This window comes from Metopolophium dirhodum, chromosome 8 (genome assembly GCF_019925205.1).
Source record: "Metopolophium dirhodum isolate CAU chromosome 8, ASM1992520v1, whole genome shotgun sequence".
Classification (NCBI taxonomy): domain Eukaryota; kingdom Metazoa; phylum Arthropoda; class Insecta; order Hemiptera; family Aphididae; genus Metopolophium; species Metopolophium dirhodum.
Genome location: NC_083567.1, coordinates 36,287,682 through 36,308,510, shown reverse-complemented (window position 1 = coordinate 36,308,510; position 20,829 = coordinate 36,287,682). Strand labels below are relative to the sequence as shown.

Below are 20,829 nucleotides of genomic sequence, written 5' to 3'. Positions count from 1 at the left end.
GGTACAACGTTAAAAACATGTACGTATTATCTATTTTGTAGTATGTAAATAAGTAGCATGCAAAAATTGACTACGCGAAAAAAATCCTGTTTTTCCTTAATCTTCCAATAAATTAAAAAAGTACTTACTGGGAATTATTTTTGACTTGACAAAGTACATATACCAGATACAATTTGCTATCAGAAACTATTGTCAAAGTTTAAGATTAGAGCAATATAGGCTCCCAAAAGTAACACAATATTTACTTTTACAATACATAGGTACAATATATATAATCATACAATATATTCATTATTAAAATCACATTAGAAATTTAAAAATATATATACATTGCAATTTATTAAATTGATAAATTATTTGATAGTAACAAATTAATCAATAAAATAGTTGTCTAGAATTATGTCATAAAAAATATTTTTTTTGGATTATGCAGTAATGAAAAAATTAAAATTAAATGTACAATCGCTAAAATATATTTTACACATAACTCTAAATTTGCTTTTATTTAAACTCGAAGATTACTTAAATATTAATACCAATAAATTTATAATTTTATTATATTTACTCATAGAAACACGAATTATTGGTCCATAGGACTACTTCTTTTTCAGAGAACCAAAAGGAATTTATATTAGATCATAAAATATAACTTTGGTACATAAATCTATTCTAATTGTTCGTGGGTTAGAGTTTTTCGGGACATGTGCACCGATAATGGAGTATTCATTTTCCACAGCAAATTATCCTTCCCAATTACCATATGTCCATATTATGTGGAAATTTCATTTAAATGGCATGCAGATACATAAAATATCAGAGAAGATTGTTTTGCCGTAAAAATCAATATCATTATCAATCAATAATAGCAATTCTTCAACAAATTTTTGGAAGATCGGAGGAATTTCATATAGACCCGTATATGGATATTGCAGTATTATAGATCCTCTTGGTTTCAATCCCAGAGCGTTTGATGATCCATCCAACAATTAGTCTGCGCTGCACACAATAATTATGAAATTTCGTTGTTCGGGTCACCCAGCTATAATGAATCTGATAATTTTTTGAAATGCTATTAGTATCGAGCAAATGAAAATGATGTAATATTTTGTTAATGAAGAGAACGCCGGTGGGCTTTAAATTTTAAAACGGTTACAACAACCATAAAACTGTAATAATATTATTTTTTTTAAAATCATGGTCAGTAGTATGATGGTGTATGATGTTTATAGTATGATGGTGGCTGTGGTGTCTATTTAGAGTTATTATCGTTCCTATTTCGGTCGGTTTTTTTTTGGTTTTTCTTCTCTCCGTAATGAAGCTAAAATTAAACATACATTTGATTTTAATTTTTTTCTTTACTTTGTCATTAGGTACTTTATAATCAAAAAAATAATATTTTTTTTGACATCTTTATTTTAGACAACTATTTTATTGATTAATTTCTTACTATCAAATAATTTATCAATTTAATAAATTGCATCGACCACTGGATTATATTATATTAAGTTCCTGTTCCCCAATAATAGGTCACGGTTTACACCCACATAACGTCGTGTGTCTCGTTCAGTCTTTTTGGCGACCATTTGTACCCGCATATCAGCCAGATTCTTCTGCATGCTGGCCATCCGCTGGTTGTAACCCGTCGTTAGCGCAGGTGGCCCTACCGCATATACCACCGACGAATCAATGGGTTTTCCGCTGTCTACCGGAACCGTGGCGACGGCTGGCTTACACTTTTCCGGAACAACCATTACAAACAGTCCCGTGTCGGCTTTCGAGTTTTTTTCGTAATCCACCGTCACTATTTGAATAATTGGGTGACAAATGCTCTATGTTAATACTACCACAATATTATAATGCACCTACACAAATTAACTATATTAGTCTATAGTTGCCGGCAAACGTATCAACGTTGTGGTGATTGTTATTATAATTTATACGTATAGGATAACTGGATAAATATTATATTTAGCGAGAGTTGGGCCATGGACGAGTGAAATGGTTTAATAATAGACAGCTAAGTCTGTTATAAGCTAAATCAGTTATGTAATACACAATTAAAAATATCTAGTTTAGTTTATCATTATATGATAATAACAAATAACAATTTGAAAATATTAAAATACTAAAAATACATCAGCTCTAAAAATGTTTTTATAGACATTTGAGGTAGGTACAAAATAATAAATATGTTGGTGAAATAGGACATTTAAATGAAAAATAACAATTATCCGTATTATTATTCCCGGGGACTTGAAATATACCTAAACATAAATTCTTATATTTTACTATGGTCTATAAGTACACAATGATATCACAAAATGTTTAAAAATGAATTTTAAGTTATTGTTTATTTATACATCACGAACCTATTCACATCATTCTACGGTAAATTGGTATTGACCATAGAGTAATAATTTGACTCATTAACTATAGGTAATAACTATAATAGGTATTTCATATATAAATATTTACTATTGTAATTATTATTAATAATATAATAAATTCGATGATATTACTATTAAAAAAATGTATTCCTATAATAGCAATTTAAATCTTAGGTAGTAAATGGTAACACAAGCTGACTGGTCTTTCCACTCAAAATCGTTTATTGTATGCAATGATTTATCATTGAATTCAAATTTGAAACATCCATATGAGAGTGAAGAACTCGATGACAAGTTACACTCAACACCTATGCCTATACTATACAGTAGACCGTGATTCGTTTTTTGTTTGTACTTTTAAAGTTCTTACCGGACTTACCGGAGAAATTAATCAATTATTTTTACTAAATTGATTGTTATATTATTTTTTTTTTGTGTTTAGCAATGTAAAAAACAAGTTAACATTCTCATTAGCCATTCGATATTATACACTAATTGTATTTAAAAGATATTATAGAATATACCCATTTATGTATTACACTTTAATAATATAGGTTTCGAAAAAATTATACCGTATATACTTCCAAAACGGTGTTAAAATATAGGAAACTACTCAAAATATATTGTACACTAATATTATGTACCTTTCACGATGTCACTAAGGAGAACAGGAGCCAAGTTGGCAATAACGCTCGTCGACGGATTCAGTCCGGGAGTGGAATTAATCTCGATCAAATACGGAATAAAGTTTTCGGTGATCAAGAAATCGGCTCCAAACAATTGAAAAGTTTTGTCACGGTGTATCGTAGTGTCCATCGCGGCCTGTAATACAGCGTAAATACTTTCGCACATTCCAGGAAATATCAATTCATCCCATACGTATTCTTGTCCAATTTTTCTGAAACATGAAATCATAAGTTTGGCTACAAGGATATACTAATAAAATTCTGAATCATGACATAATATATGACATATATTATGACATATTTTATTTTAGAACAGAAAAATAGTTAAAATACAATAATATTGTTATTGTTGAGATTAGCATTTACATAAGCATTTATAAAATATGAAAGGGGACGGAGTGGCCGAGCGGACTAAGACGTCGGTTGCGACTCGCACCATCGCCGGTTCGAACTCAGCCCCGGGTGGCATTTTTCTTCGGGCAGTCACGATGTCCGGGGAAAGAGACCGCCATCCCCCACCCGGGCATGGCAGTACCTACGGGTGTCCACTTGAACATTTTGCGAAAACAAACACAAACGTGTTCAAAATCTACAGTACCCTCCCCACAGTTCCACAGGCTAATGACCTAAGTGTTCTAAGCCTCAAAAACAAAAAAAAAACTAAATATGAAAATCCCCAAAATGTACAACAAAAATCAATTTAACTACCTACATAAATAAGGAAAATAATTTAAATTTCTAAAAAATTCACTAATTAAATAACTATACACTATACGGAACCCATATGGATCATTCAATATTCCGTATTTATCCATAGAAAAACTGTCATTATATTTTATTACTATTTCTTTACTGAAAAATTGAGTATTTTATTTTATGAATTAGCCTATCACGAGTAAAATAAAACAATTTAAGGAAAGCATTCAAATAAATAAAACTGCAAAATAAATATTATCCTGAAGGGAACAATCCTGTAGCTTAGTGAAGGTGAACATTGTATAATATTTATATTTTATTGAAGAAAATTCATAAACATCGACAAAATCCTATCTCCACAGATGTTATTAAGGTGCCTGGTCGTTACTAAATTCTAAGGAAATGTTATAGGCAACTTAATATGCATTTCGCTGTCAACTATGTCGTTTGCCTTTGTTATAAACTATCAATAGTGTTAGAATACGGGTGTAGTAAAGGTATACGGGATTATTTTATGGATATGTTTTTAATTATTTTTAGTTGATTAAATATTTTAGCTTGAAATTTTTAAGTCACATCTACCGTATCTACACATCTTATTTATTACAATTCGAAATTTCGAAATACCGTTATAAATAATATGGCTCAATCAATTTCTCGAATATGTTATAATAGAGAGTTGGAATATATTTCCGAATGAAAAATCAGGATAAGTATTGTAAGTTGTAACGTACTGTTAGTCGTTAGAATTATTAAAATGAGTAGTTTTCGACTAAAATTGAGGTAGTCGTGATGGCTCTTTAATCTGTGTGATATGGTGTCTTATTTCAGTTATACCTCAAATGGTCTTGTAGTTCACTGTAATTCCACATGCATTCTTCGGGTACTTGTGGATTCCTAATTTTTCGATATTTTGTTTGCAGCCTGACATTGCTGAGGTGAATAGATTCATCCATTTTTTTCATGGAGAAACTGTTGGCACAAAATCGAACGTAACCCTCTCTGTAAAAAAAATTGTTTATTAAACCATTTTTCATAATAATCGATGTGCATGTATTGTTATTTTTATGTTCTAACTATAATAAACGATAATTATATTATATAATATGCCACTCGCATACTTTAAAAACACCATAGAACACGCGTACACTAACTTTGTATACTAACTTGTACATCCACACAACTACTGGACTCATATTCGTCACTAAAAACCATTGTCGCAAATCAATCTTACATGCGTAGACCAAAAGGGGTCTTTCTAAAAATTATTGAACTAGTTTTATGTAATTATTTTGAATTATCATGGATATTTTTACCGATATATTTTTGTAAAATACAACTTTTTCTAAAGACATCGGCTACAGTGATTTTTCGTTTTATAGTGTGCAAGTCTCTAGACAACATAATTCCGTGACCAGAACAGTTTGACGTGGGTTTTATTATCCATGTATTGGTTATTCCATCTATATAGTGTTGTGGGCAATATGTCTTTACTTCTCCAAGTAAATATTTACATTTGGCATAAACATCTAGCTACAGCATAACACAATACTTATTATAGTTACTACAACGTCTAAAATCACGACTCCACTATCAATAATCGGTGGGGATAGTGCACGTATACGTATACGTATGTCTGCTGATTTGTTGTACACAGAAGTGTAAAAGAAAAATGCTGATGACTTGTTATCAGTAAAAATATTATAGTTGGTGTATAGGTTTTGAGGAGCTGGTCATTATCACTTAAGATATGTAGTGAATAGTGATGTACTATGTCAGTGTAGTAAATGTAAGCTGGGTGTATTGAGAATGATTTTAGTTTAGTTTTAGTTTAAGCAAAAGAACTAGGTATCATATAAATTCTATTTCTAAATGTTGACATATATTTGGTTGTTATTTTATTATACAAGGAACAATTTGAAATATAATAATATAATATTAACCCCGGTGTACCTCTGACCACTGTGTTTGTAGATGTACTTCGATTATTTTTACCCCAAGGCTCAGGAGATGTATAGTCAGTAGTCACTGGGAGATAAAAGCTTTCATATACATTTTTTACGTTTTACTTCAAACTTGGATTTACTTCTAATTCATATATATACTCGTGATCAAATTTGGCATTACTATCGATGATCAGTTTTGAGTAATAAATCATAAATTCGTTCCATACTTTTTTTTGATTCTTAAATTTCCACATATCTGTTTCTGTACTACCAGTTTTTTGCTTATTCAGAAATTTGAATATACATAGTTTCACAAAATCAATAATTGTATATGGTATCTGGTGAGGAAAGCAATGTTATTATTTTTGAACAGACGTACTATAACATTTAAACTTACATTGCCGTTTGCTGTAAAAATCATCTTATTATTCTCAATAGCTTGTACTATTATCTTCAGTGTGCTTACTAATGCTGTTGTAATGTAATCTTCCACAAATGCTTCACTGTCTGCTTCGGATCTAATATAATGACATCTTGGAAACATCAAATTTGTCACAGAATTTTTGTAATATTCCAAACATTGTGCCAAACCATCCTGTATTTAAAAATAGATATTTTAACCTTATTTCTAGGTATACCTAATTAATCAGTTTGAAAATTAATAAACATAATATTCTATGAAGTTATATTATATTCAAGTATATAATTAATTGGTTATAAATTTAAAATATTCGTATTATTTGTGTTTTAAAGGTATTTAAGAAGTTGGAATTGAAACAAAATTAGATATTTAAACATAAACAATAATTTTAGTTATTTTGTCATAATTCAAAATATTTTCGTGGAGACTTGAAACTTTTCACCTTTTTTAAATTCATGAGTTTTTTGTACTACTTGAGGAATGCCCTGAACTATAGTTTTCAAATGAGACTCTCTCCCCTTTCACTGAAAAATTATTTAGCACACAATTTTTTTGAAAATGTCAATGTAATTAATTCAAAATTTGTACAAGTAGTTTTTCAGATTTTAAATGTCTGTAAAGACAATAGTCCTTGAAAATGGTTTTACAAAAATATTAAATAGATGTAATATATTGGATCAAGTATTTATTATGCTAAAGCCATTTTTACAAATTATTAATGTTGATGGATTATTATTTATCTATACAATTATCAAATCACCATAGCCCCTATGTCTTACACAACTACACAAAGTTAAATAATTTAAAAACTTCTCGTACAAATTTAAGGTAAGTAAGTCAACATTTTCAGAAATATTATCCACTAAATAATTTGCAGTAGCAAAAGGGGGGTTACCATTTGAATAACAAAAGTTTGAATCACCACAGGACACGTCTTTTAAGTAGTATAAAAAAGATCTCAAGAATTTAAAAATATGGTCTTTAAGTACCTACCAACCTATATTAAAAAAATCCAAAAATCAGATTTTGAATAACTGCAATATTGAATAAAAAAAGGGGGTGAGCATGTTTGGTGAATCACCTTGTATATATTATCATTATTATTATATTATTTTTAATTATTAATATTTACTATAAGTACACTGTACACACGATTAATGTTGAGCTTTTTATTTATTCACATAATTATACGGTATGTCTGTATTCACTTATAAATTAATAACATATGAAATAATATTACAATAACTATTATAGGTAGGTACACCTAATATAATATTATGTAATTCGTTTTTGACAAAAAATTTAAAAAGAATTTAGCCTATCCAAAAATTCTACAAATTAACAACATCGAACATTGTTAAAATAACATAATTTATCAATACTACTACCAACATGGAAACTATAGTAGATTGACGACGATAGTGTTATCAGGACCAGCGTTTGTGCGAGACGATAGTTCGAACGAATAGCTTGAAAGAATCAGTTTATTGGAAAATAATTATAGGTATAAACTGTAGGTATAGGAAAAATTAAAAGTATGACTTGAGTACCAACCTATATTTTATCTTGGTGGTTTAACTTTCGGGGTTCCTAGTTTCTACCCATGTTATGCTATACTATTTTAATAGATCAAATAAATTAAATTAAATTTTCTCAATTAAGATGTAGACATGTAGTAGTTTTAAAAATTAAAAACGAATTAATATTCGACAATAATTATTAAACAAAATATTTTAAAACTAGCTCATAATAAGTACAATATAGGTAGGTTACTTTGGTACAAAATACGTGTCTTGTCATCTGACTGATGGATGTCAATTTACTTAAAGTAGACCAATTAATCAACTGTTTTCTAGTAACGAAAATATAATCAGATTTTTTATTTTTAAGAATAGTCCACGATTGCACACTTTTCAAGCGTTCTATGGCGGCATCATTTTTATTAATTGACGATATCAGTGGAGGAGATTCAATCCAATTAACCATGTATGCTTAAAAATTAAAAATATTATGAATTATGCATATAATAGCGTATATAAATAGTATACAAGTTAGTATAGGATATGGTATAATATATTAAATTGTTCTGTAGGCGTGAATGATGTTCAAAATATTTACGTGATGATTTCAAATAATGTAAATAATTTATTGGTTGTCTGTTAGGATCTCGTTTTTCCACCCAACCACGGTTTTTCAGCTCAAGAGAAATTGTTGGAAAATATCCTAATATTGAAAAGATTTTTTGATCCTGCAAAAATGCAGAATAACAGTCCAAATGATAAATTTAAATTAGGTACGTTAATAATATTATAATTAATGCGAATTTCAATCAAATTACATTTATCAGCATTATCAATCTTATTAAAAATATTTTTTTTTATTATTATTATTCTTATTCTTATTATTTTGTTTTTGTATTACAATGTTTAATCCATTTATCTATTATCTATTAAAGTTCAACTTCGGTTCCCTTTCAATATGATCTATTCTAAAGTACCTTTATAGCTTTCAACGTTCGATTAGTGATACTCGTCAAAGATTCAACGTCTGATGTTAAATTTAATGAATTCAAATTTAATAAATTATAACTGCACTCTTTTATCAATGCATTATGAAGTTCTTGAATATAGTTTTTAAAATTTAGTTCATATCTTGTGTTGAGGCTGCTCGTTTTTGACAGTCCTGGGATTTTGCATTCTTCTTTAAATTCCAGAGTTTGATCAAAACCGTCTTGTGTATCATTTGTTTTAATATTGTTTGCGGTTAAATGTGGGTTTACCTCATTGTGAAATTCATTATTCGGAAGATGAGCGATTTTTTTTTTTTTTTTTAAGCGTATATGATTTAGTTTTATCTTTTTGATGTAGAAATGTATTTTTTTCATACAAACGCAACAATGTCTTTCTTTTGTAGGTGTTATTGTTAGAATTCATTATGTATTCTTTCTCCTTTCGGAATGTGTTGATTAATAATTCTTATCAATTTGTTGTAAATTTTGTAAATAATATAATATGTATGTTATGTTAAACTTGTAATATTCAAGATTTGTTTTAGATGTTTAGTGTCCATAGTAATGAATAGTGGTATTTTTAATACATATACAGTAACTAATGTATCATACTGTTATTATTTTTTGGGAAATACCTAACTTATTAATGTAATGATCTTTGTAAATAACAATTAACTACCAACTAAGTTTGCTTAATACAGTTATTTACATAAATTAAATTTTTACTAACAATAGTGTTTGCTATCAACAACATTTGAAGTTTGACAATAAACAATAAAAAAAAAACCATTTTTTAATTTTTTTTAATAGATCTCTTAATCCAAGTAAGTATAAACTGAAAATGAGTGTATACTTTGTGTTTTTGTTGTACATTTCATCAAATTCTTTAATTAAATAGCTATACAATTCAATGATGCACATTCCCCACAAAATAACACATTTATGGGGTCGGGTCATGGAGGTAGTGCGTTACAAAATATCGGGGAAAATGCGTTAATTAAAAAATTAAAAAATTATCGACATTATTGTCTGAACTATTATTTGAACACAATAAGATTGTATAAAGTTTAAGGAGCCTCGCTATGGCTATTATATAAGGGGCCACATTTAGGAAATTTCTAATTTCGTTTTAGCCTCCCGGGATTTATGTGTATTAGTATTTAGTTGTAAATTATTAAATTAGTATGAGTGAAATTCAATGCAGGTACGACTCTCGTATGCGCATACACATGTCAATAACTCGATAACAATATAAAATTCACTATACGATATTTTTGATAACTTACTTATCGTTTTGACCAAATTAATGTTAGTTAACGTTGTCTGATCTCCCAAAAAAAATTTCAATTTGGCAGAAGAATGTCTGTAAATCGTACGAAACGCTTTACGTTTTTTATTTTAATTATGTTTTTAAAAAATTCATATTTTCACAATAATTATAGAAGATTTAATTTTTACAAAGTGTTCCGTCTACAATAATTTTCTGTCAAGTTCAATTTTTTCTTCAGAATCAAAATCGGACAACGTAAACTAACTTTAATTTTCTCAAAACTTGAGGTCTTTTGAACTAAAATTGACGGCAGTAGAGAGGCCCCTCAATTATAATAATATAATATTTGTGGAATTATGTATATTTAAGTAAGTGCTGACTGCTGAGTTTGTATTGTTAATACTACAGCATATTAATTAATTTATAATTTATTATAAGTTCAATGGCTTTAAAATTATATGCTTTTTCTGATAACGAAATAATATTAGCTACCTATTCTGTTTACTTGTAATAGTTTATACCAGGCATGTTAAACTCAAAGTATCAAATGGGCCAAATATATTGAATAGTTTACTATTTGGGCCACACATAAAAATTTAGCGAAAAAATGAATATTTTGTACAAATTTTTCAATTTTATTCTTTATGTTTACGAATACTGCAATTACAACTAAATTAAAAAATGAAAAAAAAAATAAACATTAACATTTAAATAAAATATAAATCATACTAATTATTAATGAAAATAGGTGATATATAAATTACAAAAAAAAACATAATAATAATTGTTTTTAGACGATATTTGACATCTCTTTTCTCCCACCAAATTTTCAATTTAGGGAGAAATATTATTTTACGAAACCACTTTTAATACTGCATTAATCTGGATCTAACGGGTGATTTATTACTGATCATTATTGAAAAAAGTTGCTTACATTGATAATTACTACTAAACAAAGAAATAATTTTACTAGCAAATCTACGAGTTTCTACATATTGTATTGGTACAATATTATAAAAATCAGGAACACCAACCTCATTAAATTTGAATCATTTTGAATCTCGATCAGTAAACATTATCTGTTGTTTTTTATACCCTGATATAAACTCTTTCAGTTTTTCTTGCCTCAATAACCCTTCATACTGAATCTAAGATAGCTGTGACATGACATTAATATATTTTTATATTTTTTCGTCGATTAATATTGGTAGCCGCGGGCCACAAAAATATGACCCATGGGCCGCATGCGGTCCGCGGGCCGCGTGTTTGACATGCCTGGTGTATACTATGGTTACTGTTGTCTGTTATATACCTACCTACGGTCTACATTTAAACAAGATCGATAAATTATAAACATGTCAAGAAGCATTGAGCTATACTAACTAGTAACAAATAACAATTATAATTTAATGTATTAGAATTAGAAACTATTATCTACTATACTAGAAAACGTTAATTATAATATACAGTGCTACACTGAAGATGGTGGTGCGAAGTTAAGATGTACCTACGACGAAACCCAGTAATATATATTTTACTAAGGCATATCGAAGGGTGAAGAGTTTGAATTATTGTTCGTTAATATTTTATTCTAATTCTGATTATAAAATCATAACACAGGTATTCTAGTAAAATTTAGTTAACTAATGTTCTATGAAACGTTATTATTAAATTATAAAGTCATGCATTTTTTTCACATTAAATTCAGAGCTCAAGACAATGTATAAAATGTATATATAATGTATATTCTTTTCATAATAATTAAAATAGGTATATTTCACTCAACTATTAAAACAGCCAGCTTGTAAGAAACACTAAATAAAAATAAAGAATAGAATTATAAATCAATATCCCAAATACCGATATAGGTATGAACTTATAATGAGCGTCCTACACAGAAAAAACTTACACTTGGAACGTATGAATAAATAATATATTTTATGATTTATGAATATAAAATATGTATAGTTTGTAGATCATTGATTGATACTTGTCAACTATAAACAAACAAAAATAATATTTTACTAGCAATATCAATATTCAATACATTACTTATTCATCGTCATGACCTACGGTAATAATTATTGAATTCTAATTGGAAACTTGTAAAATGCAATAATAATATAATATAATAAATTGAAAAAGCACAAAAGTATTTAATAAATAAATTATATACAATATAGGATTTAGATGTGAATTATAGATGATAATATATAAAATTGCTTGTTAATACATTTAAATTAAAATATTTAACCTATAGAACACAGTGTACAGTGATAATATTTTTACGTCATTATATGTCTACGTCATAAGTATATAATGATAATATTATGTACGATGTATAGAAGCATTTAAAACTGTATCAATTTGTCCCGTGAAATGTGAACTCCATCAGTCATCACTCAACTCTCGTGTAAGTAATTCTCCTCACGTCTTGAAAAATATATAACCAAAAGAGATTTACATATTATACCAAAATACCTACCAAACTGAGAACAAATTCATATGAAACTTTCGGTGAATTATACTGTAGGTAACGTGAATAACCTTTTTGCGGTCGACCATCTATTTTAAAGATCTTTGTACGTGAATGGTAACCGAAATAATAAATGTTCATCGTTTAAAGACGATAGGAAGAAACTATAGAAGAAACCTTTGACGTTGGTTTTACGGTCTGTTCGCTAATTTGTCGTTATTGTTTTAGTTGGTATAAAGTTAGAAAACCTTTTGTTTAACACAACCATGGCTTGCGGTACAAAACAAAATATTAAAACGTTCCAAAACTACACGGAACAAGAGAGGAATATCTGCTACCTAGTCGCTTTCACTTTGTTATCCTGCGTAAAACAAACTACTATCCTATATGCTTGGACTATTGAATTATTGCGGTTTTTCAATTAAGTTTGAACTGTTTGGAGCGTGCAAAATAGTTAATTCTGTTATCTATATGTGCAGCTATATAATCAAATTAAATTAATTTATTCATTCCGAGCTAGTTTTACAAGCGTGTTTATTTTGGTTGTATATATATTTTGAATTATTGTGTGTACATTGTGGATATACCATAAAAAGGAATAGTACAAATCAAAGTAGTTATCCTAAAAACGGTCACGAAACTTTTATTTTTTTAAATGTTAAAACACGCTAAACTTAAAGTTTAAATAGTATTATTTAAGTCAATTGCCTTTGTAATGTATTTTATTTATATACATATGACCTGTAGACTGCTATAGCTAATGTTATAAATAGAACACTTAAAATAAAATAAATTACAGTGAAACTTCCATATAACGAACTTCCGTTTAACAAAATAACGAAATATTTTTGGGAACTAAACCAAATTATAAAACCATGTTTATTTAATTTTATTTAACAAAATTCTCTATAATACGAATTTTTTATGTACCTCGTGAGATTTCGTAATACGGAAGTTTCACTGTTAGGTATACTAAATACGTCTTAATAGTTAATACTATAGGTAAAACATATAAATATTTACCTTTTCAATATTTCTACTATTGTATATCTCTTAGTACAAATACTACGTTTTATGACATACTATAGGCTTTCAGATTTATTTATTTTAGGAAGGAAACGGGAATATAATAGATGTTCAATAATTACTTTAATGAGCTTACAGATTTTTATTTGTTTAAATATTAATTACCTTTTAATAGAGGATTAATAACAATAATTATATTAACTCTTAATTAACATAAAATAATAATTTAATTAATTCACTCAATTTTTTTTATATATTTAATTTAACATAATATTAAATAAGATTTAAAAAAATCAAAATTACTCATGTTCAAAATAATTATAGGTACCCACTCAATATTTTTATTGGTACGGTAATAGACAATAGTCGAGTGTTTTATATGACAGTTTTTATCATACGTTCAATAATAAATATTTAATGAAAATCAACCAATTAATAGACCGTGTAGCCGTGTAGGTATACTGTAATATTAATGATAGGATAGGCTACTGGTTAGGTATAAAAGGTTACAAAATAATATAACATAATATAGTTTTACCCTGCATTTTTCCGATAAATATGTTATTATTGTGTGTACCAAAAGTGACGGGAAAATATATGTTCAACTTGAAGGCTGATATTTGCATATTATTCCACGATTTGTAAACCGTGGTCCGTGGATGTACCATAATATTATAATATCTAATCTACGTCTATTTCATGACTGAAATAGCAATCACCGATAGATGGTAAAGCTAGGCTAGCGATGACTGGATTATATGGATATGCGTCTGTACAAACTATACAAGTACGATAGTGGTTCTTACATCCTACTTTATAAAAGCAACGTCTTATTCTTTCGTCCGTTACCAACTTACACTAACTTTTAATTGCAGAAAAAATGTACAGAGTTGCACGACCCATTATCCGGCGTGTGAATGTATAACGTTACATTTGATAATAATTGAAATGTTCAAAGTGTACGTTAGGTACTACTTAGTAGCTGATTGATCATACACACTAACAATATATTGTGGGGATGTGACTAAACTGTGGGGCACAAAATAATATACGGTCGAATACAATGGGTATTGTGGACGGTGTAGCAGCGATTTTACCTTTCAATAACAACACGAACACCGGTAGCTTCCATACGAGTACTCGATACTACTACTCGGTATAGGCACTATCGTAGACTACATTAAAATAATAACTGAAACAAATTCAAACAATATACCTACATGGAACATTGGAACAATAGATTCGTAAATGTTTTTTCAATAACACCATGTTCGTTTAAGATGAGTAATCAAAAATCGTTTTATTTTTTTTTATTATTATTAATGAATTAAAATAATGTAGGTACTGATTTGTCAACGAGAGTCAAAGAATTTATAACTCCCTAATAATAATATCTAGTTATTCTATCGTTGTAATTCTTTATTTCTTAATACTATGTATCATTTATATTATAATATTATCCTGCTTCAAGTATTTTCAAATTGGATACAAATTGTATTTTCATAAATCTAATTACAATTTTTACAGTTTTTTCAATTTTTGGCTCAAGTTTTTTTCGCGAAAATGTATAGATTGATACAGTATTTTATTCATTGAGTGTTTATTATAATGAAGATGGATTGTCGAAGATTTGACTGGGTCGTGTGTATTTAGGGAAGTTTATCACTATTTATTTGAGTGTAAGATTTTCCTTGCACACATCACATGATGGTGCCGGTTATTTGCTGATAACTGATAAGTTATAGGTTAGCCGTTAGGTCGAAGATGTGATTTAGATGTGTGTGTGTGCTTTTTCTCAATCAAGTAGTTATTACGTATTCTTTTGTAGGCAAACAATTATAATAATTGATATACTATATATATATATTTATTATTTAAGTATACCCTAAATGATAAATAATTAAATCATACTACATCACATCGATAACAGAAAAAATGCCTGCTTGAAGTTATTTTTGATTACGAAAAATAGTCTAATTTTAAAAACAACTATAAAAAATAGTACATTTCACAAATGTATCTAACAAAAATGTCTACTACAATAATGCCTATGAAACAAAATTAACAAAATAAAAAATGTATTATATTTAACACATTTGAAAGTAATTCATTATGTTACGTCATAATGTAAAGAAAACTCTAAATTAACAATGTACCTAATTTAGTTTATACTTTTTTATAATCATTCTTAATGTTTTTGTTTTGGATTAGTCTTAAAAATGGCTGAACCACATATTTTTAAGTCTAACAACGGGAATAATATTTTAGCATCATCACATTTTTAGGCATAAGTCGTAATGGTAATTTTTCCATCGGTGCTATTTTTATGAAACGTGTATTATATAATAATAGAATGTATAACAAATAAAATTTAAGGAATCTGACCTAAGAAATTATTATAGAAACAGTTACGTCATTGCCACACGCCAATATCATAGAAACTACTCTTTTAACTTATTCCATTGAAGTTTGTGGAACACTGAGGTTGATCGCAGAATTTATTAGACAATGCGCACGATAACATACAAATGAACAACCTGGACATATCGTAGAATTAGATCTGTAAGATATTCTAAATGAAGACCTACTTGTTATGCTACCACAAAAACAAATATTGCTTCATACCAAAAAAATAAATAATAAAATAAATAAAAAAATAGATTAAAAAATGCAGACATCTTGACCGTAAACTTTTTGATTTTTTTTTATAATGGATTCTTTTCATACTAATAAGCAACATGCATTTCCTTTGCTGGCGTTATTGTTAGAATTCATTATGTATTTTTTCACATTTTGTTTTATATTTTAAAAATAATATTTTTTGGTTTTTCTTTTTTTAATAATAATTACAATCCAAACATAAAAATGTACATCAATTACTGATTATATTTACCATAATATTTTCAAAATACAAACAGAAAGATGAAAAAACACATAATAAATTCTAATTTCTAAAATTCTAACAATAAGTCAATAGACAATAACACCAGCAGGTTAGGTATGTACTGAGTAAATGGCAAGTGGAATGGATTAATGGGAAGAACGGAAGATGGACACGGAGACTAATTCAGGATTTAAAGGCATGGATGAGCAGAAAGCATGACACTGTCGATTTTCATATGACGCAGTTTTTATCAGGCCACGGTTGCTTCGGCCAATACCTTCATAAGTTCAAGAAGTTGAAGGAGGCTACTTGTGTTGACTGCCAAGTGCCAGGAGCCTATCGACGATCCGGAGCATGTCATGTTTGTTAACGGCAGATAGTGGAGGAAGTGGAGAGCACTGGAGGTCGAGCTGGAAGAGGACATGAACCCGGACACCGTGATCGACATCATGCTGAAGAAGCGGAGGAACTGGGAAGTGGTCAAGAGATTTATGAACCATGTGCAGAACATCAGAGAGCAGGACGAAAGGGTGCGACAAGGCAATATAAATTAGTTAAGATACCTAGTTAATTTTTTTTTGTATATGAAGCTCTAAATCTTTTGTTTTGTATATTGTCCATTTTCATATTGAAAATATACAATACGGATACAGGGGGAAGAACAGCCCACCATGGGTTAAGTGCCCCCTTGTGGCGCCGTGATACCACACAAAAAAGAAGGTATCTGCCATGCCCGGGTGGGAGATGGCGGCCTCTCTCTCCGGTTAGGTAGGCTGCGACTGCCCGAAGAAAAATTCCGCCCATGGCCAGGTTCAAACCGGCGCCAGTGCGCGATACAACCGATGCCTTATTCCGCTCGGCGGCTGTAGTCAATTTGCACCAAAATTGACCCAAAATATATACAACATGTGTAATTTACACCATTTTTTTAAAATGCGTTTGTAATTTGCACCATACTCAGGTAGTAAGAAATAGGAATTGTTATTTTTTTGATAGTATCTCGATAGTACCAACTTACAAGTTGTTGTACATATTGTTGTAAGTTTATATAAAATCGTATTATTAAGAATATAAAAAAAGTTAGCCCATTTAAATAACTATATGTAAAATTAAAAAAAAACAAATGTATACAATATAGATTTCGATAAAAATGTCTATAATCCTAATATAACTTTAACCTAGTTTTTATTTATAAAATAGTTGAGCTTACACACATATTGTTGTGGGTTTATATAATCGTATTATTATGAATATAAAAAAAGTTAGCCGATTAAAATAATTTTACATATAATTAATTATATAAACTTACAGCAATATGTGTATAAGCTCAGCTATTTTATAAATAAAAACTAAACTAAGTTTATATTAGGATATAGAAACTTGTAAGTTGGTACTATCGAGATACTATCGAAAAAATTATCGATTTTAATTTTGGTGCAAATTACAAACTCCCCGCTCGGCCACTCAGTCCCCCTGTATAATTTTCTAGTAAGGATATACTGCAATAATAATCAATATTATAAACAATTAAATGTATGCCTACCTCGGCTACCCCGATTAGTTCAATATACGTAATTTATTTTCTTGTATATACGATGGGATACTATTCATGTGTGAGTAAATCTAGTAAAGTAGTAAATTACATAAACTTGTTAATAATATGAATTATTTATTTAATTTTGAGAATTTTAGCGAAGCACATTAAAAAGCTTTTTGATTTGGGAACTTAAATCTAAAACTTTATTATTATTCTTTAAATTAATTTGTTTTTTTTTAGAATCATATGGAGTCAATGTCGATTATACATTTAATGTATCATTTTCTTTGATATAATTCAATTGTATCACCAAAATCTAATTTATTGTCATATTTTTTATTCGATTATATTTCAATAAATGGCAACAGCTTTAAAGCTTTTATGATGTGACAACATTTTGAGAACAGTTATTATTAACCTATTATGATTTATTATGGGAAAAAAATATTTGTATGATTTTAAAGTTAATTTTTATATAATATGAAAATTAACAGTATTTTATAGTTAAAAATAGTTTTTTTATTACCTTTAAGTTATAACCTTAGTAAAATCAAAAAAGAAACAATGTTGGCACTTGGTAATCAATGTAATTTAGATGATACTAATCATATTATGAAAAAAAACCTAACTTAAAAAGCAAAATTAAAAGTTGACGTCAACTAACTTGGTACAAGAAAAATAATTTGATAAACGAAAGTAGTTTTAGAACTTCAGAATTTCATACAAACAATATGAATGTCTTTATTTTCCATGCCAAAAGCTTGGATGAAATATAAATGCATAAATAAAACTGATTCATGTTATAATACCGTAGTAATGATGTAGTGGAGTACCTAATAATACAACTAACAAGGCAGGTTTTCACGAAATGAAGCATTTTGTTGAAAAATAAAATATACATTTTACAGTAATGGGAGACATATAATGGCATTGTGTCATAAAAAAAAATGTATATTTTATAATGTTTATAAAAATAACAAACGGCTGTTTTATCGCTATTACTGTAATTTATGTAGGTAAACACACACATAATATATATTTGGGTATTAATTAATATAATATGTGTGTTGAGTACTTGTGTGTGTAATATTATTATGTATAGTAAATATTTTTTGAGTGAAATTGTATCTCTGTTATAAGTTATAACAAAATCGCCCTAATAGATGTTTTCGTGTATTCCATTAATAAAGAATAATAACAATCAATACTATTCTTTATCAAACTTTTGGCAAAGGGTATATATATTATAATAGATAATATACATACGTTATATCTTAAATGAGTACAGTATTAAAAGACCTATACATATCATGTAGATAACGAGTAACTATTTCAATAATAATTATACAAATAATTATTAAATTATTTAAGTCAGTTTTTTCTAATGTATTTTATATTCTTACTATCCTTATTCCTTATCATACTTACTAGCTTTAAATTGTTATACCTATTGTACGATAGTGAGTAGATAGTTAAAACGTTTACAAATTTATTACAATATATGATCAATATAAATGAGACTTAGAATTATTATTACATAATAGCAGCTAAATTTACCACATTGTATAGGATGGATAATAGGTAGCATCCGGGTCAAGTATACAGAAGCAAGTATCAACATGCATGAATGCATACATATTATTATGTAAAAAACTACTCGGATCATAGTCATTTTAGCAACACATTTTCTCTAATTGTGCAGAAAAATAAATTAAAAATGAATGGGTGTCTCAAGTACCGTATATATATCCATAACCTTATTTTAATTGGACTTCTGCAGAAATTGGTAAAGTCGATGACATACGACTAATGTACAACTGCAGTAATGTTTTCAAGATAACTGTAAAGTAAATTAAAAGTAAATACTACAAATTTTAAAATAGCACTGCATCTTCTAAACAAATAAAAACCCTTACTTTTTATTATTTTACCCTAAAATGTACCTATTATCAAATCATAACATAAAATAATGATATGGTCAATGGTCATATTAAAATTTAAAATATCTAAAACTATTAAAATTTAAAAATGTGTACCATCATTTAAATTCCAAAGCTATAACAATATATTATTATAGATTGGCCTCTCTAAAAAAGCGATTTCAAGAAAATAAAAAATTGTAGATTAAAATCAATACAATTTTATAAGAATTTCGATTTTGCACATTAATAAAACACTCTACTCCAATATTTTTCCTCTACAAGGAAAATCTATGAATCATGAATATGTTTTTGTTAATAAGTAACCATGTCAACCAAAACGTCTATTTTTCAAAATCAGTTAGAAAAATTTAATATCTATACCCAGCCCAAAAACATATTATTTATGTTAAAAAAAAATATATTACGTAAATAGTTTAAACATTTTAACCAAGCATAAAAAAAGTTTAGTGCTTCGTAATTTTAAAGTAACAATTTTTAAAATAAATGATTTTAGTAACAAATATGTAACGAATAACGTAATCATGGATATTTCCCTCATTAATTTCTCATCATACTTATGATTGAATAGCGTTAATCCTCTAGGCAAAACATTAGTCGCACAACTCACTCGATAGAAGCATAATATTTAATATTATATATTATTATCTTTCTTCTCAATATAATTTTACGAACTACGCGTGTGGCTTGTCAAAGTATTACGCATCAGTAGAATTATTCAAACATAATTCGCAAAAAAACAGCTTTTGTCAGGTAAACGTATTTTTGTGTGTTTGTATATTGTATGTTACTGATCAAAGTAAACATAATATTTTTAGGTCTGACAACACCAAATCTCTCCTGTATAATACATTAATACGACCATACGAGTGTACTGTGGTGGTCAGTCAAAGCATGTTTTGCCGTACCTACCTATACTATGTATATTATATTATATACGAGGAAACACGCAGACCACTAGACAGTCAGACAGAAGCTGTTATGTTATGCAAAGTATGTTAAAACTTATACTCTCAGAATAATTATTTTACTAGGTAACCACAAACTACAC

The 20,829-nt window shown here is 28.2% G+C and overlaps 1 protein-coding gene across 1 annotated transcript; it reads right to left on the bottom strand.

The window, feature by feature from the left end:
* Positions 1 to 809: 809 nt before the first annotated feature.
* LOC132951096 (tubulin glycylase 3A-like) lies at positions 810 to 9,069 on the bottom strand. Its single transcript, XM_061022812.1, is given in 11 exon segments — positions 810 to 1,801; positions 3,032 to 3,285; positions 4,607 to 4,771; positions 4,937 to 5,027; positions 5,086 to 5,302; positions 5,856 to 6,053; positions 6,113 to 6,310; positions 7,910 to 8,127; positions 8,255 to 8,384; positions 8,634 to 8,964; positions 8,966 to 9,069. Coding segments are annotated over 11 exon segments (2,211 nt in total). The 3' UTR covers positions 810 to 1,496.
* Between the last annotated feature and the right edge of the window lie 11,760 nt (positions 9,070 to 20,829).